This window comes from Chrysemys picta, chromosome 14, assembly GCF_011386835.1.
Source record: "Chrysemys picta bellii isolate R12L10 chromosome 14, ASM1138683v2, whole genome shotgun sequence".
Lineage (NCBI taxonomy): Eukaryota > Metazoa > Chordata > Testudines > Emydidae > Chrysemys > Chrysemys picta.
This window is the reverse complement of record NC_088804.1, coordinates 42,205,159-42,229,065: the sequence shown is the minus strand read 5'-3', so window position 1 is coordinate 42,229,065 and position 23,907 is coordinate 42,205,159. Positions and strand designations below refer to the sequence as shown.

Genomic DNA, 23,907 nt, shown 5'->3' with positions numbered 1-23,907 from the left:
CCAGCCTTGGCTTGTCCCACCCACAGCTCTGCTATGCCCCTCAATCCCGACCCGCAGCCCCCACTACTCCAGCCTTGGCTTGCCCCACCCACAGCTCTGCTATGCCCCTCAATCCCGACCCACAGCCCCCACTACTCCAGCCTTGGCTTGCCCCACCCACAGCTCTGCTATGCCCCTCAATCCCGACCCACAGCCCCCACTACTCCAGCCTTGGCTTGTCCCACCCACAGCTCTGCTATGCCCCTCACTCCGACACACAGCCCCCACTACTCCAGCCTTGTCTTGCCCCACCCACAGCTCTGCTATGCCCCTGAATCCCGACACACAGCCCCCACTACTCCAGCCCTGGCTTGCCCCACCCACAGCTCTGCTATGCCCCTCAATCCCGACCCGCAGCCCCAACTACTCCAGCCTGGGCTTGCCCCACCCACAGCTCTGCTATGCCCCTCAATCCCGACCCGCAGCCCCCACTACTCCAGCCCTGGCTTGCCCCACCCACAGCTCTGCTATGCCCCTCAATCCCGACCCGCAGCCCCCACTACTCCAGCCTTGGCTTGTCCCACCCACAGCTCTGCTATGCCCCTGAATCCCGACACACAGCCCCCACTACTCCAGCCTTGGCTTGCCCCACCCACAGCTCTGCTATGCCCCTCAATCCCGACACACAACCCCCACTACTCCAGCCTTGGCTTGTCCCACCCACAGCTCTGCTATGCCCCTCAATCACGACACACAGCCCCCACTACTCCAGCCTTGGCTTGCCCCACCCACAGCTCTGCTATGCCCCTCAATCCCGACACACAGCCCCCACTACTCCAGCCTTGGCTTGCTCCACCCACAGCTCTGCTATGCCCCTCAATCCCGACACACAGCCCCCACTACTCCAGCCTTGGCTTGCCCCACCCACAGCTCTGCTATGCCCCTCAATCCTGACCCGCAGCCCCCACTACTCCAGCCTTGGCTTGCCCCACCCACGGCTCTGCTATGCCCCTCAATCCCGACCCGCAGCCCCCACTACTCCAGCCCTGGCTTGTCCCACCCACAGCTCTGCTATGCCCCTGAATCCCGACCCGCAGCCCCCACTACTCCAGCCTTGGCTTGCCCCACCCACAGCTCTGCTATGCCCCTCAATCCCGACACACAGCCCCCACTACTCCAGCCTTGGCTTGCTCCACCCACAGCTCTGCTATGCCCCTCAATCCCGACACACAGCCCCCACTACTCCAGCCTTGGCTTGCCCCACCCACAGCTCTGCTATGCCCCTCAATCCTGACCCGCAGCCCCCACTACTCCAGCCTTGGCTTGCCCCACCCACGGCTCTGCTATGCCCCTCAATCCCGACACACAGCCCCCACTACTCCAGCCTTGGCTTGCCCCACCCACGGCTCTGCTATGCCCCTCAATCCTGACACACAGCCCCCACTACTCCAGCCTTGGCTTGCCCCACCCACAGCTCTGCTATGCCCCTCAATCCCGACACACAGCCCCCACTACTCCAGCCTTGGCTTGTCCCACCCACAGCTCTGCTATGCCCCTCAATCCCGACCCGCAGCCCCAACTACTCCAGCCCTGGCTTGCCCCACCCACAGCTCTGCTATGCCCCTCAATCCTGACACACAGCCCCCACTACTCCAGCCTTGGCTTGCCCCACCCACAGCTCTGCTATGCCCCTCAATCCCGACACACAGCCCCCACTACTCCAGCCTTGGCTTGCCCCACCCACAGCTCTGCTATGCCCCTCAATCCCGACACACAGCCCCCACTACTCCAGCCTTGGCTTGCCCCACCCACAGCTCTCTGCTATGCCCCTCAATCCCGACACACAGCCCCCACTACTCCAGCCTTGGCTTGCCCCACCCACAACTCTGCTATGCCCCTCAATCCTGACACACAGCCCCCACTACTCCAGCCTTGGCTTGCCCCACCCACAGCTCTGCTATGCCCCTCAATCCCGACACACAGCCCCCACTACTCCAGCCTTGGCTTGCTCCACCCACAGCTCTGCTATGCCCCTCAATCCCGACACACAGCCCCCACTACTCCAGCCTTGGCTTGTCCCACCCACAGCTCTGCTATGCCCCTCAATCCCGACCCGCAGCCCCAACTACTCCAGCCCTGGCTTGTCCCACCCACAGCTCTGCTATGCCCCTCAATCCCGACACACAGCCCCCACTACTCCAGCCTTGGCTTGCCCCACCCACAGCTCTGCTATGCCCCTCAATCCCGACCCGCAGCCCCCACTACTCCAGCCTTGGCTTGCCCCACCCACAGCTCTGCTATGCCCCTCAATCCCGACACACAGCCCCCACTACTCCAGCCTTGGCTTGTCCCACCCACAGCTCTGCTATGCCCCTGAATCCCGACACACAGCCCCCACTACTCCAGCCTTGGCTTGCCCCACCCACAGCTCTGCTATGCCCCTCAATCCCGACCCGCAGCCCCCACTACTCCAGCCCTGGCTTGCCCCACCCACAGCTCTGCTATGCCCCTCAATCCCGACCCGCAGCCCCCACTACTCCAGCCTTGGCTTGCCCCACCCACAGCTCTGCTATGCCCCTCAATCCCGACCCGCAGCCCCCACTACTCCAGCCTTGGCTTGCCCCACCCACAGCTCTGCTATGCCCCTCAATCCCGACCCGCAGCCCCCACTACTCCAGCCTTGGCTTGCCCCACCCACAGCTCTGCTATGCCCCTCAATCCCGACACACAGCCCCCACTACTCCAGCCTTGGCTTGCTCCACCCACAGCTCTGCTATGCCCCTCAATCCCGACCCGCAGCCCCCACTACTCCAGCCTTGGCTTGCCCCACCCACAGCTCTGCTATGCCCCTCACTCCGACACACAGCCCCCACTACTCCAGCCTTGGCTTGCCCCACCCACAGCTCTGCTATGCCCCTCAATCCCGACCCGCAGCCCCCTGCTGTTCCACTCCGAGCTTCACCCTCCTTCAAGAATGTTGCAAGTAGAGACTAAGCCGCACCAGGCCAGAGCTCAGGGCAAACTGACCAACATTGTCCAATTAATTTCAGGGGGATCTGCCCCCGGCCCCAGCAGCCTGACCATCCTCCTCCTCTCACAGGTGTCCCTCCACCAGCAGCAGCCTGAGCCCCAGGCCACGAGCCCCACGGCAACCTGGTGCAATCCGGTCTGGCCTGGCTGCCCCCCCGGGGAGTCGGCAGTTTTCTGGCTGTGAACGGGCGTCTCGCTGACATACTGGGGGACCGGGTCAGCACGACTCAGGGCTCTAGCGCCGGACAGCTCGGACGTATGCAAATCGGACACTTACCAGCCACAGATGCTTGGAGCTGCTGTCTGGGGTGGAGCTGGAGCTGCCCTCTGACCTCTCCTGCACAGCCCCGAGGGAGCCGCGGTCGGCCGTGAGTGGACCAGCGCTAGGTGGGATCTGGTGGTAACTGGCTGGGAACGAACCTGGACGAGAATAATGCAGGCAGCCAGAGTCAGTCCTGCTGAGCTCTGCTCCTCCCTGATCATCAGCCGAGAGGGAGGCTGGGAACCCTCCGGCCCAGGACCAGGACCAAGAGGGGCCCGGTGGGAAGGAGGCTGCACATGGTCTGGCAGTGGCCAGTGTGGGGAATGAGCTCCAGCAACTGCACTTCTTGCTGGGACAGAGCCGGATGCGGGAGTGACACAGAACAGGGCCAGAGCCAAAGGCCGTGTGCCACGAGGTGTCCTCTAGAGGTGCAGAGCTTAAGGAGAAGGGAGAACCCTGACGGTGGTTTTGGGGTGTCCTGCAGGGGCCCAGTGCTGCGCTACAACATCCACAGAGGGCAGAAGACTCTGGGCATTGCTAACCAGCAAAGGGCTCCACAGGTGCGGGAACTAAGGGTGCGGGGGTGCCGCAGCACCCCTAGGATTTACAGGGGCTCTACTCCTGGCCCCGCTCCCGGGGTCCCAGCTGCTGGCTCCGTGCCCGAGGTCCCAGCTGCCGCCTTGCGCCTGGGGCTCCCGCCCATCCCCAGTTGTGGCCCCAGCCTCAGTCCCCTTGCCGCGTCCCCCCCTCCTGGAGCCGTGGCCCTGCTCCTGGCCCCGGCTCTAGGGGGCCGTGAGGGGCGCGGACAGGGTAAGGGGGGGGGCGCAGCTCCCCCACTATAAGAAGTGTTCCAGCACCACTGAAGGGTTCTGCACTGTGCAGCTGAGATGCAAAGGAGCTCCTGGCAAGCCAATACAAACCCGGACTTTGACTGGAGCCTGGCACCCCGCTGCAAAGTCTCCTAAGGGGGGGCACCTTCCATTAGCGGGGGAGGGGGGAATGGCGGCCTGAGCTGGGATCACACCTGTGTCCCCTTTGCAGGTGCAATCCCCAGTGCCTCCGGAGAAGCTGCTCTAGGCAGGTGCAGTTCCAGAAGGGGGCGGGGCGGGGGGGAGACAGGGAGGCTGTATCAGCTGGGGAGGGGAAGGGACGGGAAGGGAAGGTAGGAGGAACTTGCCCTTGGTTTCCATGCTGATCCGTGCAGTATTCATGCTACCTGAGCGGGGTCTTGGCTCAGACTCCCGTGGTGCCAGATACCCTGAATCGGGCTGGCTGGTGCCCCTCTCGCTTTGGAACTGGGCCAGGTCCTGTTCAGAGAAGGAACGATCACGCTTCAGGGGGAGCCCTAAGCCAGGCTCCCTCCCCATCTCAGCGCTTGGAGACTCCTCCTCCTGCAAAGGCATACAGAGCAACATGAACATGCAGGCCCTGGGCTGTAAAAGTGCCCCTGTCCTGCAGCTGCCAATGGGCAGCTTTCTGGAGTGCCAGGTCCCTGACCCAGCCTGGCTGGTGCCCTCTGCACCCACTGTGAGCAGCGTCAACACCCTACCGTGCCCAGAGAGCCCATGGAGAGGGCATCTTGGGTGGTGCAATCCATCCCCTGGGAAAATGGTACTGGAGAGATGGCTGCACAGATCCCATCCATCATCAGGGCTGTCCTTTCCCCTTCCCATCACTCACCATCAGCTGCTTCCTTCTAGCCCTGTCCAGGTAAAGCGAGCAAAAAGACAAAGAGCTCAGAAAACGGAGCGCCGCTCTGTAACTGCCATGGACGCCCACAGCAAGGAAGCAGAGAGAGCACAGAGCCACAGGGAAGCAGGTTGCCTTGACAAGGTCTCTCCAGAAATGCTCCTACACCTTGGTAAAAAGGGCATCAAATTGCTGTCTACTCTCATATCCTGTGTCATCCAACTGGACAAGATGCCTAAGATACGGTGGAAAGCTAGGGCGACAGCTACACCAGAGCCAGGAAACCCCTTCCAGCTAGCTACCATCCAAGATCACTTCTGAGCCATGTTTACAGACTTCTGAGTAACTAATTCTGGGAGAAGGATGCTCAGAGTAGAGGTGGCTCTGGGTGATGACCAGGCAGACTTCAGACCTAGTAGGAGCATTTGTGACCAAGTTCTTGCTCTTCCACCGCTATAGGAGATGGTTTCCAGCAGGAGGAGAAGACAGGGACAGTGGTTCTCAACTTGACAGCAACATATGATACCGTCTGGCACGCTGGCCTGCGGATCAAGATTTTACCTCCATGGGTTGTTCTGGCTACGGAAATGATGCTTCAGAACAGACAATTCCAAGTGATACTAGGCAAAAAACTGAGCACATTCCGGACCCAGAAGAATGGACTCCCTCAGGGATCTATCTGTTCTTGCTCCAACCTTTTTCATCATATTTATGGATATCTGCCTGCAACAATTTCAAGGTAATTCAAGAATGCAGATGACATCTGCCTGATTCCAAGAGACAGAGACTACAGAAAGACTGAACTAACACACGGCAGCCGTCAGTGGCGATTGCAAGAAGTAGAGACTTAAGCCCAGTATGTCAAAGACGGTGTGGTATCATGCTTTTGTCTCCATCACCTCAAGGCATCATGAGAACTCAACCCTTTCTTGAATGGAGAATGAGTAACACATGATCCGAAGCCTGTATGTCTTGGAGTAACTCTACCCTTGCACAATCCGCACACGGACCTACAAGGATCACCTCACCAAGGTAGCTCAGAAGATTAAGAGCAGACATGGCCTCCTACATAAACTTGCATGCTCAACTTGCATTGTCAAACACTGCTGAATCAAGCCATGAGACCAACAGTAGCCAAAGGCTACCAGCCCTCTCTCATATTACACCTCCCCGCACTTGTCCAAGACACATGGAAGCGCCTCGCCACCATCTCATCAGCAGAGCCACGTTACCGACTGTCACGGAGTATTGGGGAACTCAGGGCCCTGCACCCCCGGCTTCCTGTGATTCACCATGACTCTCAGCCAGCCAGTAAAGCAGAAGGTTTATTTGGATGACAGGAATACAGTCCAAGACAGGTCTTGCAGGCACAGACAACAGGGTCTCCCTCAGTTAGGTCCATCTGGGGGTCCCAGGGCATCCCAGCCCCCCTTGGGAGGTCAGAGCAATCTCTGCCCCCCAGGCCTCTCACCACCCAGCTTCCAAGACTCTGCCTTCAGCGACCCCTCCCACAGCCTTTGTTCAGTTTCCCGGGCCAAGCAGTCACCTGGCCTCCAACCCCTTCCTGGGTTCTCATGTTACACGCTCAGGTATTCGCCTTCGGGCAGACTCCCATCCCCCAATGCAGACTATCCTAGCCACACTCCCCTGTCAGCATTCACACACCACAGTAAGAACAGTCCCAGTTCGTCACACCGACCACTTCTATGGAGGAATGGGAACAAGCTGCTCCTCGATAGGAAACTCCTTCCTCACTCAGCGTGGTGAGAGAGTGCCTGGCTTCAGGCTGCCACGCTGCCTCCGGGCCAAGCTCCACTGTTTCAGAGAGGGGTGGCGAGGGTGCGATAAATGGCCTCACCTGGGGACTCAGGGACAGCCCTCTGTGATGCAGTTGAGGGCACCACACCCCTAGGAATGGCAGCTCCTCTTGCACTGGCCTATCAGGAGAACTTTCCAGACCCCACACTGCTGATGTCGAGACTACTGACCAGCCATACGATGCCTACCTAAGCCCTTTTGATAGTCTTTTCCGGTATTGACTTAGCTATCTCTCTTTTATCTCCCTACTTTGTATTTTGAACTTTTTGCCATTTTTATTGTGCCACCACAACACCAACACAAACTCTGTACTGGTCAGTCAGTCCAAGAAAGGAGGCAACACAACAAAAGTCCCAGAGAGGCTGAGAGCCTGATCTCCCACCCAGCTGGGAGCCTGGGGCCGTTGCTTCATTTTTTTGAATAAAAAATTTAGTGCTGGCAAGAAGCACTGGAGTTCCAGCCGTGTGGCCTCAGTGCAAGCTCCCACACACCCCCCCGTCCAGCCAACCATGAGGTCTTCTGTGCTGACACTGCTAAGGAGGCCAGCTCTGCTGGTTGTTTTTGTGGGATTGCCAGAGACCAATACCCAGGCTGTTCCCAACCAGCAGAAAGCAACAGCTTGTAATCCCTGTTGTCCTGGGCTGGATTTGAACTGGTGACCTGGAAGTGAAAGGCATCGCCCTCGGGATGGGAGTACTACCCCTTTGAGGGACAGGCTGAAGTCTACAACTGGGCTAGCCTAGGGGGTAATGAAGGAGGCCCTACCCCACCCTAGAGATGGGCTATAGAAACAGGAAGAGGAAGTTGAGCAGAAGTCATGCAGGTAGCAGTGGGGGATGTTTTTTCCTCAGGCTCTGGGAAACCAGTTTACCAAAAGAGTGTCTGTGAACTTTAAGTTTGGGAGCTGACCCAGGGCCCTGTGGTGAAGGCCTTAGAAACTTTCTGCTGGCCTGAAGCTCTAGTAGAAGGCCACATGCTATTTATTAGAGTGTGGGGGCTTCTCCTTGCCTCGGGCTCTCCGCATGAACCCATTGCGGCCCCACTCAGGGGGAGCTAAGGCAGGGCATACCCTCCGGGCTGCCAGGGGGCAGGCAGGGACTGCCCCCCCTTACCATAAACAATTCCTGACCTTGGCCCAGCCAGTCTTGTAGAGCCCTCTCTTGCTCCCGCCAAGCCAACAGAAGAACTCCTGATGTACTGGGGGCAGGGCCGTGCCATTGACATCAAGAAGGGTCACGTGGCAGGCTTGAAGGTGAGCTCTGCCCAGCAAAGCGACACAGGGCACTTGGCTTTCAGATACAGAGCCCCTCTGCCATGCTGCTGCACTCATGTCAAGGGCTGTGTCTCCCTGCCAGCCATCCCCTCGCTGCCCCAGAAGATGACACCGATACCAGCAGTCCTGAGCACCCTCCCACCAGTGACCACAGACATAACCAGCACTTACTTCGGAGATATTCATCTCCTCCATCTCGGCCAGCGTCGGAGCCTTGAGCAGAACCCTTGGCCGCAGGCGCTGGGCGGAGGTGCTTGAGTCGGGTACAGAGAGGTTGATGCAGGAGGTTGACTTCACGTCGCTGGAGCAGGCATTAAGGATGCAGGGCAGGGAGCCAAAACCTGCCAGGCATGGGAGGGGAGAGACTTACACAGGTGCTCAGGGCAGGGCTGGTAGGAGGAGGGGGGGATGGTATTCACCTAGAGGTGCGGGCTTCCCTGTGGCCTAGGGATTCCTTAGAGGGGGCTGCAGTTTCAAACTGCCCCCTGAGCCCATATGGGAAGGAAGTGAGTATGAAACCTCTCTGCATGGACAGAGCACAGTGCAGGGAACTCCTCACCCCAGCCATGGGGCTGGGGGCCAGTGCCGATGGGCGCTAGTGCCCCACACAAGACCTGGACTCATGCAGCGAATGGGGCCTAGAGGGCCAGCCCAATGCCGGATGGCTACGTCTCGGCAGGCAGCGGGAAGGAATTGACCTTTGGGGTAGAGCTGCCCATCATGCCTTCCCCTCAAACTGGAGCAGTCGTGGCCTCTGAGTTTCCTCCCGAGCACAGAGCTCGCTGCACGGGGAGGTGGGAGGGAGGAGCTGCGCACGCTGCCTGGGGGAGAGGGGAGCGGAGCGGGCTGGGGGCTCTGGGAATGTCCTGGGTTCAAACCCTGCTGGCAGCCAGTGCTGGGCACTGTTAATCTGGCATTTGGTTTTGTACAGAACATCTGGAATGGGTCATGTTTCAACAGCCCTCTGCTGTTAGGGTTAGGGCTGGAGCTGCTCCCTGTGAGCCTATGATTTCTCTTCGCTGGCAGCTTTCGGAGCGCCCTGCATCCCCCCTCAGGACTCTCACAGATGAGACAACGTTTTGGGCCCCCCCACAGGTTCCACATGCTGAGGCAAGGCCGGGGGGTGCTGGATGGAGCCATGCAGCTACGTGACTCCCCTCTGGAGTGGGCTGGGACGGTACCTTTCTGACCCTGGCGCCGGGTCTCGACTGGGCGAAGTTTTCTCTCTTGTTTGATTTCTTCCAGAATCTTCTCGTGGAGCGTTCTCTGTTTCTGGGGCATGGGGCGCAGCCGCCTCTCGGACGCCTGCAGCAGGGGCAGGAGCAGACGAGACAGGCCGCTTAGAACAGAGACGCTGCACTGGGCAGCTGTGAACCTGGGCTGCCCAAACTTCCCCAACCAAGGAGCCCCCGGGCAGCCCCTCGCTTCCCTTACAGAGGTCACATGGCTGCCACTCCTGTTTTTACAAGGACAGCGTGGCCTGTGGAGGCAGAGCACTGTTGGCCTGAGACCTGCCGTCTCCCCAGGCTGCCTGTTCATGTTGGACAGGGGAGTAGCCATGACTGCGCTATCGCCCCATGTACTGTGCTTGGCCCCTCCAGGAGCAGAGATCACAACGGAGCTCACAGAGAGCGCTGGGATTCTCGGTCCGAAAGCCGATGCTGCTGCCCCTGGAGCCAGCCGCGAGGGCACAGTGTTACTCCAGGCGTTCTGCTGAAGGAAGAGCGCCACTAGCTCATGCCAGCAGGGTCCCAGCTGAGCCTCTCTCTGCAGCCCCAGCCGGCAGCAGGTAGGGCCCGCACCTTCGCTCCTCCTCACTGGGCAAGTGCCAGGAAAAGGGGAAAGTGCCCCTGGAAGCGGAGAGGAGAGCAGTCTCCAGTGCTGGGACACTGCACGGGACAAGGGCGTTGCGCTGGATTTGAGGGGAGCATATACCCCAGATTGTGATCAAGCTAATTGCAACCATATTATGTGCACTCAGCCACTCTGAATTAATGAACTAGAACACCACAGAGTTAAGGGTTAATTTGGAGACAGGCTTTCAGAAGCAAGGTCATAGCTACTGGCAGTTTTGCTAATCAGTATGGGAGGAGGGTGAAGAAAAAGTAAATAACAGAGTGAAACAAAGATATGTGGATGGACAGCCTTGAGTCTAGATGCCTCTGATAGTAAATGTTTATTGAAAGTTAGGAAAAGTGGTGCCTTAGATTATAATGACCCCTACTATGTGTTTAGTAGAAGTTAGTTATAAAAAGTTCAGATAATACAGGGTATTTGGGAGCAGTCCAGCAGGAAGGCGTTTGGCCAGTGCTGATCTGTGACTGATTACTCAATACTGTCTCAGAATATAGGTAAATATCTGGGATGTTCTAGACCTATTGCTTATATCTGTGTGTGCTTAAACCTAATAAACGGCAGTGTTAGACAAAAGCACGCTGACTTGCATTTCTCCTTGGTCAGACAGAATCGCTGAGTTCCCGTTGACTTATTCCTTACACTGCCTGTTGGGGTCTGATAACCCTGGGTGACAAGGGGACACTGGAGCAAGGCTGCTGACGGACAGTGCGCCAGCCTCTCCCTTCGGTAGGGAGGCTCTTTCACTGAGTCAGCGATTTAGAACCGGTTTCCTCCCGAGGATTCTCACGTGCCCCTGAGCGCCTGGTCAGTCAGAAACCCGCAGTTTGGGCACTACAGAGTTCACCCGAACGTTACCTGTTTCAGTGGCGGCCGTGACCGTATAAAATCCAGAATGCATTCATGGGCATCTTTCTTCACCCTGGGGGGGATGTCACCATCCACCTGGTGGGGAGAGGGATGGGCAGACAGAGGAGGAAGAGTTAATGACTCTACAAAACAGGAAATGACTGCCTAGGAAGGAGTACTGTGGAAAGGGATCTGGGGGCCAGAGGGGATCACAAGCTAAATATGAGTAACACTGTTGCAAAAAAAGAACATTGTTCTGGGATGTATTAGCAGGACACAAGAAGTAATTCTTCCGCTTTACTCTACGCTGATTAGGCCTCAACTGGAGTATTGTGTCCAGTTCTGGGCGCCACATTTCAGGAAAGATGTGGACAAACGGGAGAAAGTCAAGAGAAGAGCAACAAAAATGATTAAAGGGCTAGAAAACATGACCTATGAGGGAAGATTGAAAAAACTGGGTTTGTTTAGTCTGGAGAAGAGAAAACTGAGAGGGGACATGATAACAGGTTTGAAGTACATAAAAGGTTGTTACAAGGCGAAGGAGAAAAATTGCTCTCCTTAACCTCTGAGGCTAGGACAAGAAGCAAGGGGCTTAAATTGCAGCAAGGGTGGCTCAGGTTGGACATTAGGGAAAAACTTCCTAACTGTCAGGGTGGTTAAGCACTGGAATGAATTGCCTAGGGAGGTTGTGGAATCTCCATGGTTGGAGATTTTTAAGAGCAGGTTAGACAAACACCTGTCAGGGATGGTCCTGCCTCAGTGCAGGGGACTGGACTAGATGACCTTGTGACACTGCACCCCATATTCTTCATAGTGCTATTATGATATGATTATAGCATATTATGATATATTTTATGCAAGATAAGTCATGTGAGGCGTCATTGGAAAAGTTATGATTTGCTGAATATGATTATCCTCTTTGTATGCATGTGTCATTTGTATCTGAAGTTGTAAATACTGACTATGTATCTGTACTTCAAATCTAGTTACACCTGGTAACGCCCCCTAGACAGGATGTGTACCTGGTGGGGAAGGGCCTATTCCTGGCAGTGAGTCATTAGGGAGAACAATAGGCCTTAGGAGAAGCTTATCTCCCACCTGGTGATGAGCCTCCCTGAGAACACTCCAGACAGCCTGTGAGTGATGGCTGCTGTGACTCTACAAGGACATGTGATGCTGGACTCCATCTTGGGATGTCAGTGTTTTTCCACAGACTGGCCTAGGAACCAAGCTTTGGAACAAAGGGTTCCCGCCAGATGCAAAAAGCTCTATAAGGCAGGGAGTGACATCACCGGGGTTCTTCACTCCCCACACAAGAAGAGTCCTGGAAACACCTGAGGAACAAAGACTGAACGGGGGGACGTGCTGGACCCAGACTAAAGGCATTTCTAGCCTGTGAATGAAACACCCGGGGATTCCAAGCTGTAAAGGATCTGCAGCCTGCTTGTATCATCTCTTAGGGTGAAAATCAGCTAATTCATATCCAATCTCACTAGCATATTAAGCTTAGTTTGCGTTTTTTGTTTATTTGCTAGGTAATCTGCTTTGATCTGTTTGCTATCACTTATAATCATTTAAAATCCATCTTTCGTAGTTGTTAAACTTGTTTTTGTTTTAATCTAAACCAGTGAGCTGTGACTGGAGTGCTTGGGGAAAATCTCGGCTGGGTTGCCACAAGTGTGCATTGTTCTCTTCACATTGAGGGGGAGGCGGACCTGGTATTAAACCCATAAACTGGCCAGATTTGACCAGGGCAGGACGTAGTGCTCTGGATCCCAGGCTGGGAAGCTGGTGGTCAGAGAGCTTCCATGTAACTGCAGCTGGGTGTGTCCCTACCTGTGTGAATGCTGGTGAAAGTGCAGGCTGGAGGGCACTGCAGCTTGCCATAGCAGTACAGTGTGAGGGGGAGCCCAGGCTGGTGGGTCAGGGGGCTCAGTGGTACCCCACTTCTGGGTGGCAACCTGGGGGGAACCCATCACAGACCTCTCGAACTCCCTTCCAGTCCTAGGATTTTCGGCTCTGCAGAGGCACTAGGGTGAGTTGGTCTGTGGAGGGGCATGTATTACCCTGGGGGTGGCTCTGAAATGCCCAGTGAGTGAGGTCCCAGCAGTAGCGTGAGCCCTACGATGAGCTAGGCCTTCAGCATCAACTGGTCCAGGAGGTGGAGGTGGGGGGGGCTCCAGCCCAAAGGCAGATGGTCTGTCACTAGGACCCTTGCACTCCATGGCAGTCACCCCCTGGCCGTGGCTCAGGCCCCTTGGGTATGACTGTGCTCACCATGACTTTGCGAAGCTTGTAGTTGCGTGCCCGGATGTCCTGCATCAGCATTTCAAAGGGCGTCAGCTGGTACTCGGTGGGCAGGGGGTTGTACTGCTTCTCCTGGACTTTCTTCAGCTTCACACCGTCGCGTAGCTCCCGCATCAGCTGCACCCACAGCCGGGCCTGGAACAGACACAATGGGCAACTGCCCCTTACCGAGGAGATGAGCCCGCGGCATCACAGGTTTCCTCCTGGGGGAAGGGAGCCCCAGCTAACCATGGGACGTGAGCCCTGTGAACGGAGCCCAGCGGGGGCTCTGTATGCTCCCCCCGCCACTGGGACTTGACCTGGCGGGAGGATGGCAGCATGCTTAGCCCTGGTGTGAGGAACAATTCTGCACTGGCAGGGAGATGGACGGGGTCACCTCCCACTGCCCTTCCCCTCTCTAACTCCGATGGGGGTGGCAAGCGGTTTCCAGTCTAGAGCACGTGACTATGCCCAGAAGCCTGTCAGGAATGAGGGCCTGCAGCCGGGCCTGGGATTAGCTGACCACCACAGCCGAAACTGGCCAGATGGCCTGCCTGGCCGTGCAGCATTCCCAGGGCTGCTCCTACGCCCAGCAGCAGCACTTGGCCAATGGCTGCTCAACACACTCGCCCGCAGTGGCGATCTCTCCTGCGTTTGCCTTGCTCCAGCCTGTTCCAGCCCTCCTCCTGGTTCCTGAGCCCTTCACTGGGCTCCTGATTCCTAACACTGGCTCTGAGCGCCGCTGCTCCGACCACTGGGCCTGACCACCCACGTCCTGGTCCATGCCAAAGCCAAGGGGCTGGCTATTGTGGCTTTCCCTGCTGGGCAGGCTGAGGTGAGAGGGCAGTGTCTGTACTGCAAAGGTGTCCATTCCCTTCCCAGCTCTCCTGCTCCCTGGGGAGCGGGGGGGAGGCTCTGGATTATGACCCTGATGGTGAGGAGGCAGGGTCAGTGCCCCACTCTCTAGCTATGACCTGTCCAGTGCACCTCACTCCCACCCTCCCCTCTGTGTTCCCAACACTCCCTGCGCTCCTCCCAGTGATCGCAATGGCAGCAATCGTTCTGCCTCTCTCAGGGATCTGTAGCCAGCCCTTGACGGGGTCCCCAGTGGGACGTGGGAGCTCCCCAAAGGCTCCCCCGTTTTCGTGATGCTCTCCCACACGCACCAGCAGGCCAGGCTGGATGGAATGGCCCATCAGCGTCCCCTTGGTTGGCCAGAGGTGATATAAATCTGCAGGACTCAGCACATTGTCTCTGCAGCACCCCGGTGCCTGCTGTCCCAGGAACGACTGGGTCTCCCCAGTGACACCTCTAAGCCAGCGGTGCTTGCAGGTTCCCACACCTCTGGGCCCGCGGGATCCCAGCCCTTCTCCCCAAGTGCTTCTTCTGTCTGTTCATTAGGCTGCCAAAACAAGAATGCCCGGACAGGTTTCCATCAGCCCCCCACTACCTCTGTCTCCTGCAAGGCAAGAGCTGCTGCTCAAAGCGCCCGCAGGGAGACGACCCTGCGCCACTTACCCAGTCTGTGTTCCGCAGGTTATCGAGCTCATCCGTCGACCTCTCCTCCTGCGCCTCCTCCTGTTCCCTCAGCTTCCTCAGCATCTGCAGCAGCACAGAAATGTCACGTTCCCCATGCTGGGTCCCCAGCACCTCACCAGCCCAACATGCGCCTCGGAGAATCCTGGCTGAACAGGTCCCATAAAAAGAGGGACCCCTGGGCATGAGGAAAGAGTGCCCAGATCCTCGGCCCCCACCTGCCAGTCCCTCCCCCCCGGATACAATTACACTCCCAGTAGGGGGTTGCGGGGCCAAGGAGCTCCATCCCAGCTCCACAAGGCTCAGCTGCCATAGGCTACTGTGCACTGAATGTGCCTGGCCAGGTACAAGTCACAAAGAAGGCCTGGTCCCTGCCCCAAGGAGCTACTCTGCAGCAGCCACAAGTCTGGGCATGCACTGGGTCTGACCCCGGCCACCCACTGCCCTAGCTGGGGCTGTTAACCACAGCTTAGGGTAGAGAGCTGGGCAGGGAGATTGTCCAGCTGCCATTGACTGGAGCCCGGGGGGAGGTTCTTAGCCAGGAGCATGCTGGGCCCCAAGGGAATGTGCTTGTGGGTCTCGCCAAATACATCCTAGGACTGTTCCATCTCGACTGAGCCGTGTGCAGCACCTGGGGGGGACGATGGGAGATGGATTCGCACCCCCCTGGATTCCGGGAGCCCCTGGAATGGACTCTGAGCACAGCCCCTGTGTCTTCCCCAGCAGCAACGTGTGCCCCAGGAGAAGCTCTGGACACTTCCATTTCCATGCAGTTCACTGTCTGGCAAGCTGAGGCCCTGCCTGTTCGGTCCAGATGTTAAAGGTCCCATGGCACTTCCTGGGAGAGGAGGGTATGTCACCGCCCTACAGCGTTGGGAGGGATGGATGGTTACTGCCTTCCCCCCAGAGGGGGCTGCATTTCACTGGAGCTGTGTGTGTAATTTGGAACACGCTCTGGGAGCCTTTGGAATGACAGGAGCAGAGGAATGAGAACTATTATTTATTGCTAATAAACCCACTGCAGATCAGAGCCTGGCCACCACTGAGAAAACCTTGAGACCCTATCATTGCTGGCAAATTGCGGTTGTGTTTCCCAGGCTCATCTCACGTGATGCTGAAGCATCATCTGCTTCCACCGTGCGGCATCTGGCCTGACCTGCACTCTGGCTGGTGCACAGACAACTGCCCAGGGCGGCACCCGGGAATATGCTGCAGACTTTCTAACCCATGGCTGAAATAACGGAAGGTGCATTTCCCTCGGCTGGAAGGACCTGGGTCAGCCTGTTCAAACTACCCGGGAGAGCCAGGAAGTCAGCAGAGTGGGTAGGGGAACTATAGGGTCAGTATTTGGCCCCTCACCCATTCTGCCTGCATCAGATCATCTTTGGCAATCTTAAACCTTCCCCACAGCCCGACCCATCCTGCATGGCCTGCGTGCCTGCTGCATGGAGCTGGGTAATAACATGGTGGCTGCTTGCAGCTGCCTCCTGGATGTCATTACGAGCAGGGACAGTGCATCTGGGCAGGTGTGGGCCTGCTGTGAAGGACTTGGGGGAACCTTCTCATGCCTTGCTGCTTGTGCCCAGGAGCTGCAGTGTCAGAAGTCTGCATAGATTCCAAGGCCAGAAGGGACCACTGGGCTTATCCAGTCTGACTCCTGGATAGCACAGGCCAGAGAACGGCCCCACAATAAGTCCTACAGCAGATTTTCTAAAACAACATCCCGTCTTGATGTAAAAGTTGTCAGTCCTGGAGATTCTGCCACGACCCTGGGTAGATTGCCCCAGGGGTTAATGACTGTCACTGTTAAAAAGGTACGCCTTATTTCCAGGCTGCCCTGGGAAATGGGTACTCATGCCCATGTGGGAAGGGCAACCACAGCATGTGGACCTGGGGCAGTCTGCATCGTCCTGCCATCATCTTGTGACCCCAAATATATACAGGGTTTTCCTTCCAGTGTTCAGACTGCTGAACCTCTCTGCCACATGCCCAACATCGGATGAGTGCTTACCGCAGTCAGCGGGTCCCTGCTTCCTCCCATCCTATAAATGGGGTCACAGCCTCCCCCCCACCCCCACAGCAGCTCAGCAATTCTCCCCTCCACCAGGCACGGCAATGCCCAGCAGGATATCAGGCTCCCTACGTGGCATTTCTGGAACCCACCACAACTCATGCCCCAGGCATTGCTGGAGACACGGGTGTCGGGATGGATGAGCAAGGGGAGGTGGATACATTTTTCTTGAGCTGTTTCATAAGGTTAATGAGCAAGTGAACAGCCTCTTTGGTGACACCGCTGACCCCATCAATTCCTGGATTGATGAGATCGCTTCCTGGAACAGATGATTGCCTTGTGATTACCCGTAAGGGTGGAGTTCAAGGCAATCCTAGGAAACTGCAGCTTAATCTTTAACCCCCTTGAGGCTGGGACTGCGGGTTTGCCTGACTTGTGTCAGAGCAGGTGCCACAAGACACCAACCCCCCAATGCCAATGGGGTCTTGAAGACCCCACCTGTCACGTAGGGAATGGTGACGCTGTGCAGCAGATTCACTCCCCTGCAAAGGCAAATGCTGGGCCTCGTGGAGCGTTCTGGAGACTCCCCTGCAGGTCCTGTCAGGTCAGGGGCTGCGTCTCACACAGCTAGGGGGTCATTACCACCTCCGGGAGGAGAGGCAGAGAAAAGCAAACCAAACAGACTGAAAGCCAGCAACTGATGCACACAACTCAGCCCTGCAGCCTGGGGTCCGGCTGCTGCCGGATTGCTCTGCCCTCTCTCCCCCCGTGGGGTCTGCTGCTGGGCGAGATGCTAAGTTCTGTGGAGCAGAGACAGTCTTGTACTGTGTGTGTGTACAGCATAATGGGGCCCTGATCCTGACCGGGGCCTCTGGACACTATCACAATATCAGTCATCATCATCATCTTAGGCTAGAGCAGCTCGGTACACTGGGAAGAGCCAAAGATTCAGACTCCTGCCCTCCTAGACCAGCCCAGGCCTTCCCAGAGAATCAAGGGTCTGCCCCTCTGGGTCTGGCAATGGAGCAGTCAGCGGGGTGCTCTGATGCACACAGCTCCATTCCTGTATTGCTGCTTTTACTTCTCCTACTCCGGACCCCTGAGCTAGCCCCCCATCCCACTAGCTGCTCACTGAAGATTGAAAGCTCTGGGACAGGGACCGTGGGCATGTGTCCTGCAGCAGTGCTAATTCCCTAACAGTAGAGTCCGGCCATAGACCAATGCAAGTGTTCTGCGGTATCTGGCCACCAGACGGCAGACCTGAGACTCACTGGGACCGCAGGTATTACGCTGGGAATTCCCTGACTGAGCCCACTGGGCCCTGGGTTGGAAAGCTGCAGGCTGGGGTAGCTGCGTGGGCAACTATCAGTCAGGGCTGGGGTGGGACACGGCCTTTTAAAACGAGACAGAGGAGCTGAAATTAGCTGTTGAATGGCAGCGCTGTGTTAGGGTCGGGGACTCTGTCGCCCCTCCCCACACCAGGATATAGGGAAACCTCTCACAGAAAGCTAGTGAACCACCTCTCTGCCTAGCTATCGAGGGTCTCAGGGGGCTTACCTCCTGATTTCTCCGGGTGTCCCATTTTTATAAATACGATCCTGGCTCTGCCCTGGGAGCAGCGCCAGGGCGAAATGCACATGGCAGGCCGCCTCCTCTGGGCCCTGGCACACCATGGACAGAGGCCTGGGGAGGGGGACGGGGGGGCTGACAGTTAGAGCAGAGGGCAGAGGACTGAGATCCTGGCTCTGCTGTCAAATGGGGCTCAGAACACCTCCCTCCCAGGGAGAAGGACTGTCTCAGGCGGCACTGGGGTATAAGTCAGGAGCCAGAGGATGAAATAAGACAAAGGAAGATTTTGGGGACTATCGGGGGACACTCCCTCATGGTGAGATGTAGCAGCCCCGTCAATGGAGTCACCTAATGCTGGGCTGGACAAAGCCCTGGAGAAGAGTCTGTAGGGACCAACCCTGACCTGGCATCTCACATGTCTTCTCCTGCCCTCGTGCCTCTGATGTTGTGAGTCACATGGGGTGAGGTCACAATGAACCTGTGCAAAGTCCTGTGCGAGCTGGGGAGAGGGAACTAAGCCATACTGAGTATTTGTATCACTAATGGAGGCCAATTCCTGCTCCCAACAAACCCTCCCCTTCAACAGAAGGCTTGGAAAAGGCAGAACGTGAGGCCATGGGCCAGTTACTGTATGGCCCCTGCACCAGAATCACTGAGGAGAGCATGACCTGGGTGAGAGCAAAGTCCGGAGCCACTGTGGGAATGGAGAAGCCAGTCTGTTGGCATCAAATGCCTGGCTTTCACCAGCCATCCCGGAGAACAAAAGCCAGAAGGAAATCCCAGGGATGCCCCCGACCCTGGTCCCCCCGACGGTTAGAGGTGCAGATTTCTAAGGATTTCCCTTAGGGAGTAGATGCCCAGCTACCAGGGCCCTGAGATCTGCAGTGCTTTACACACCGGGGGGCCTCGGTAGCTCTGTGTTACTCCATTTTTACACCGGGGTGACTCCACTCACTGCATAACGCTGCAGCAAAGCAGTGGGGAATCAGGTCCTTAATGCAACATGAAGAGCAGCGTTTCTTCAGGGGCGACTTCACCCAACACTCAGATGCTGCCCCCTCTGGGCCAGAGTGCAGCACCAGCGGCTTAGAGGGCAAGGCAAATGGTGAAGAAGCCTCCCAGCCAATCCCTATGGCAGTACCACAGGCTGTGGGCAGCTAGCCGTGCATCACTGCCACACGCTCTGGCTCTCGGGAAGGACGGGTCGCCCCAGGCTCCTGCGGGGAAGGCTGGCTCTCACCTCCTTAGCTTCCCGGATCTTGCTGAGAAAAGCCTTCAGCTCCACCGTCTCCACAAAGAGGGCCCTGCACACAGCCTGGTAATGTTGCTGTGCCTCCTGGGGGGCCGTCAGGCGAGCGGCGCACATCCTCATGGCCTGCCCGAAGGTGCGCACGGCTCGTGGGGGCCCCTCCACAGCCTCCTCCTCTTCATCCTGCCCCCCGTAGCCCTCGTCCGCCATGCCGCAGCCGCTGTCGTCAGAGTCGCTGTTGGCCATGAGGTCGATCAGCTTCTCCAGCTGGGGGCTCAGTTCTCGCTCCTCACTCTCGTCCAGCCCCCAGTCCAGCGCCCGGTAAATGGCAAATCCCAGCGACTGCACCATCTGCAAGGAAACAGGAGAGCAGAGCAGCGGCTGAGGCTGGGGCTGGGAAAGGCCAGTTACGCTGAGATGCCTCCGGAGGGGAGGAGGCTGAGACATCCAGTGTAGCTGCACTGCGATCTCTGCCCCCAAACAATGCCAGGGCACACACAGGGGAGGCGGCCAGCTGGAAGGGCACAAGGTGTTGTTTAGATGCTGGGCGCACAGCCTTACCCATCTGCCCACTGGGTCTTGGGCAGCCAGCAGGCGCTATGCCGCCCATCTGGAGGGCAAGGAAGAGCTAGAAACATTGATTTCAGCGCTAGGACGCTGGCCGAGGGCACATGACATGGGAGGGGGCGTCACAAAGCTCTGTAGCCAAGCACTGGAATGGGCCAGGTATCACATCATGCTTTCCTTCCCCGCGCCTGCCCATGCGTTTCACATACTGCTGCCATTTGGAGGATTTCCATCACCATGTAGCACCCCCTAGTGAGCCTGCAGTAATTACCAAACTTGGCTCCCGCGAAGGCAGTGGTTCTCAAACTTTTGTACTGGTGACCCCTTTCACGTAGTGTGACCCTCTTAAATATATTAAAAAGTGTTTTTAACTTATAACACCATTATAAATGCTGGAGGCAAAGCAGGGCTTGGGGTGGAGGTTGACAGCTCGCGACCCCCCATGTAATAACCTCACAACCCCTTGAGGGGTCCCGACCCCCAGTTTGAGAACTCCTGCGCAAAGGGTAGTGCTGAGTCTGGGGGGAGTCTGGCCACACCTAGAGAGACCCCTGTCCCCCCCTGCCCCCCCCAGAGAGGCTCATTGATATGATTAGTAACAAACAGGGATGGTGACCTGGAAGTGCAAGCTCCATGTTCCAGCCCCAGCCTCCTCAGCCCTGTGTCTGAATTAGATACAGCCCATCGCCTTTCCCATGAAGCCTGCAATGCAAAGCTGCCCGGAGCGGTATGAGAGAAAAGGGGCTCCGTGCTGGCAGGTGGGTGGAGAGGGAGCTGTAGGATACATGGTGACAGATACCCCTTCCACCAGCCCCAGTGTCCCATGACCTTACGTGCTGGCTGGGAGAGGCTTATGATGCTGTTTGGGCCATGAAGATGGCTGCCTCCCCTGCCCCCCAGGAATCTTTGAGGCCTTTGCTGTTTATCGTGACTCCATTATCATGGGAGTGGAGGGAAGCATGAGCCAGCCCAGGGGATTGAGGGAAAGAAGCAGCAAAGGTTCTGCGAACAGTCCTGCTGGGACCAACAGGCACTGCACTGTTAACTACCCCAGACGCCCTGGGAGGAGAGAAAACACTCGCCATTGGGGGCGGGGGAAGGGAGAGGAAGTCACTCAGGCAGGGAGAGTGGAAAGGAGCCAGAAACGGGCTGAACTTTGGACCGGGATACATTCCTGACCTGGGCAAACACAGCGGGCGGCAGTCTACAAAAGGCCGCTGCGCTGACAGCTTATCTCTGCCTACACCTTGCTACACCTTGGTTCATATGACAATTAACCCGTTTCCAATGCTCTCCTGCAGTTCTACAATTGGTTAATCACATAGTAAAAGCAGCCTGGTCGCTCTCCTGTGTTTCTAACTGGCTGGAGTTTGCTTTGGTCAATTTCACTGAGCACAGTCACTCATGCTGCAGTCTGATTGGCTGGTAAAATATGAAACGCCAGCCAGTGGCAGAGGGCAAAAAAATGTGCGTCCAATTTCAAAAACAAGAGCCACCCGGCCACCAGGGCAGTGAAGGCAGCACACAGCGTATGCAGCGGGGCGTTGGATCGGCAGCCGTGACCTGGAACCAGGCCAGCGGTTGGAGCTGCTGCCCCTTCACACGCACCAGGTACACGTGCGGATGGAGCGATGGTTTGAGAGCAGCGATTGCCCAGCCTGCTGACGCCGCGCCAGGCAGTGGCAGAAAGGAACCGGCCCCTGTAATGCTAGAAGATGCGCTGCACCTGTCCCATTATTTTCATGCTCTGAGGCTAGTCACTGCAACCTGGGAGAGACCGAATGCCCTGGAAGGCCTCCCGGCTTCTCTGGCTCTGTGTATCTGGGCAGGTCATGACCTCTGCACTCAGGCAGAACTTTAATGGCCATATTTACAGCAGCCTCTGGCGCTTCCCCGCTCTCTGTCAGGGCACATGGTTACACAGGAGGAGAATCAATCAGTGACCCACCTATATTCTTAGCTCAGTCCTTGAATCTTTCCCCTGAGAAGGGTGTGACAGACCCAGGCTGCTCTGGGACAACTGGTGAATTGTGTGTGTGACATGGTATTGGGGTGCTCACTGTATGGATGTGTTGGTTACATTAGCAGCAGGCTGCTGGAAAAACAAGCTGGAAGTGGAACAACAGTTCAAGATACGCTAACTCCCAGTAAGCTCTTCAGGGTGGTTAAGCGACAATGCCTGAGCAATAAGCCCCATTACAAAGCTTGCTCTCCCAGTGCTGGGGCCAGCAGATCAAAAGGACCGAAGCATTAAAAAGGCAGACTGTCCGGAGGTCAGGCAGTTGTTGCTGAGGTGTTCAGACTGACACACAGACAGCGCTGGGGTGTCCGAAGATGTTAGGCTTTCCTAAGCTGCCATCAGGGAATGGTAAGCTCTAAGTAAGCTAGACATGCGTGCAGACTGTTTGCCGGTTTAAACCCCCTTTTCTCTTATGTTATGATTTCTTCCTACTGTTAATATTAAACAAGCTGGCTGGCTGGTCAGTCTAGAATCCCCATTGGTCTCAGACTCCCGCTGGGAAGAACTGCAAGTGCCGAACTCAGTCCGATCACCCATACGCTGGTTGATGTAGCTCAGGGCCTGGTCTAAGAGTGAGAGACTCACGTTACTTCACCCCAGGAGAGGGAAAGGCCTGAGGCCTGACACCAGAGCGGGAGTCAGCGAGAGGTGTTCCCCAAATGGCCACATCATGCTTTTTTGAATGGAGTTTTCCTGTGTACAATAATCACGGGGCACAATGCTTCCTCCTCCCTCAGGCCCCACCATGCATGGTGACTGCAGGACCCAGCGGGTGCAAAGGCCAGGACACTGCAAGAAGCAGCTGGTCTAGAAAGGGGATGAGCTAATGCTGTCATCAGAGCTCTGTTTGGGTTTAAAAAGAAACCGTCTGTGCACATCCACACACACAAGACACGAGATTTATTTGCTTGAACAGTTTTCTGAAAAATCACATTAGCGACATACCTGTGCTTCCGTTGAGGGTGACAGGGTCAGGGGAAGCTCTGTGAAGGGAGAAACAGACACGGTTAATGCTCCTCTGGCAGCTGCAGAACGTTGGGAGTTTGGGTTATAAACCAAACGCCTGAAGCTTTGCTTTTATAACGCCGCTAGCTTGTGCCTGTAAGTTATTTACACTTTGATCCCATCGATTCTAAGGCCAGAGGCACCACAGTGATCGTCTGGGCTGAGCTCCTGTATAACAGGCTGCAGAATGTTCCCCAGAAGCTGGATTAACGCATGGCCTCTAGAAAGACAGCTAATCTCCTCAAAGGCCCCACGTGGGGGTGAGGCTGCCACTCCCCTGGGAAGCTGGTCTAATATTTTGTTACCCTCACAGCTAGGAAAAGGCATCTCATTTCAAGGGTGAATGTGTCTAACTTCAACTTCCAGACACTGATTCTTGTTCTGCCTTGTCAGCAAGGTAGTAAAGACCCCCCTCCCTCCCCCCACAACTCAGATCCCCTTTCTGCGTTTCCGGGCACAGTGATCACATCCCCTCTCAGCTTCTCTTCAACAAACTGAGCAGACTGAGCGCCACAAGCTTCACACCACAAGGCTTGTTTTCCAGACCCGGGGTCATTGTTGTGCCCCTCCTTGGAACTATCTCCAGGATTTCCACATCCCTCCTGAGGTGCAGACCCCAGGACCGGACACAGTGTTCCAGCAGCAGTCGTACCAACGTTGTGTACAGAGGCAAGTTCACCTCCCTACTCCTACTGGATAGTCCCCTTTTCATACCTCCAAGGACCACGTTAGCCCTTTTAGCCACAGCGTTGCACTGGGAGCACATGTTGAGGCGATTACCTATGATGACCACTAAACGCTTCTCTGACTCACCACTTTCCAAGACACATCCTGTAGATACATCCTGCCTTCTTGGTTCTCAGACATATTACCTTGCATTGGCTGTATTAAGGCGAATCAGATCACTCTA

General features: G+C 56.6%; 1 protein-coding gene across 7 annotated transcripts in view; it reads right to left on the bottom strand.

Annotated features, from left to right (window-relative positions):
• SPIRE2 (spire type actin nucleation factor 2) overlaps positions 1-23,907 on the bottom strand; it is a 64,215-nt gene that overhangs the window by 8,287 nt on the left and 32,021 nt on the right. For 4 of the 7 annotated variants that reach the window (XM_065567375.1, XM_065567374.1, XM_065567373.1 and 1 more), the window contains 9 exons: positions 22,938-22,975; positions 19,397-19,756; positions 14,559-14,642; positions 13,032-13,196; positions 10,764-10,850; positions 9,233-9,356; positions 8,223-8,392; positions 4,449-4,662; positions 3,287-3,429 (listed from right to left, as the gene is read on the bottom strand). In XM_065567375.1, coding sequence (XP_065423447.1) covers positions 3,287-3,429; positions 4,449-4,662; positions 8,223-8,392; positions 9,233-9,356; positions 10,764-10,850; positions 13,032-13,196; positions 14,559-14,642; positions 19,397-19,756 — 1,347 coding nt within the window. In that variant the 5' untranslated portion in view covers positions 22,938-22,975. The remainder of the gene's footprint in view (positions 1-3,286; positions 3,430-4,448; positions 4,663-8,222; positions 8,393-9,232; positions 9,357-10,763; positions 10,851-13,031; positions 13,197-14,558; positions 14,643-19,396; positions 19,757-22,937; positions 22,976-23,907) is intronic. The other 3 variants (XM_065567370.1, XM_065567371.1, XM_065567372.1) reach the window with 3 other exon arrangements.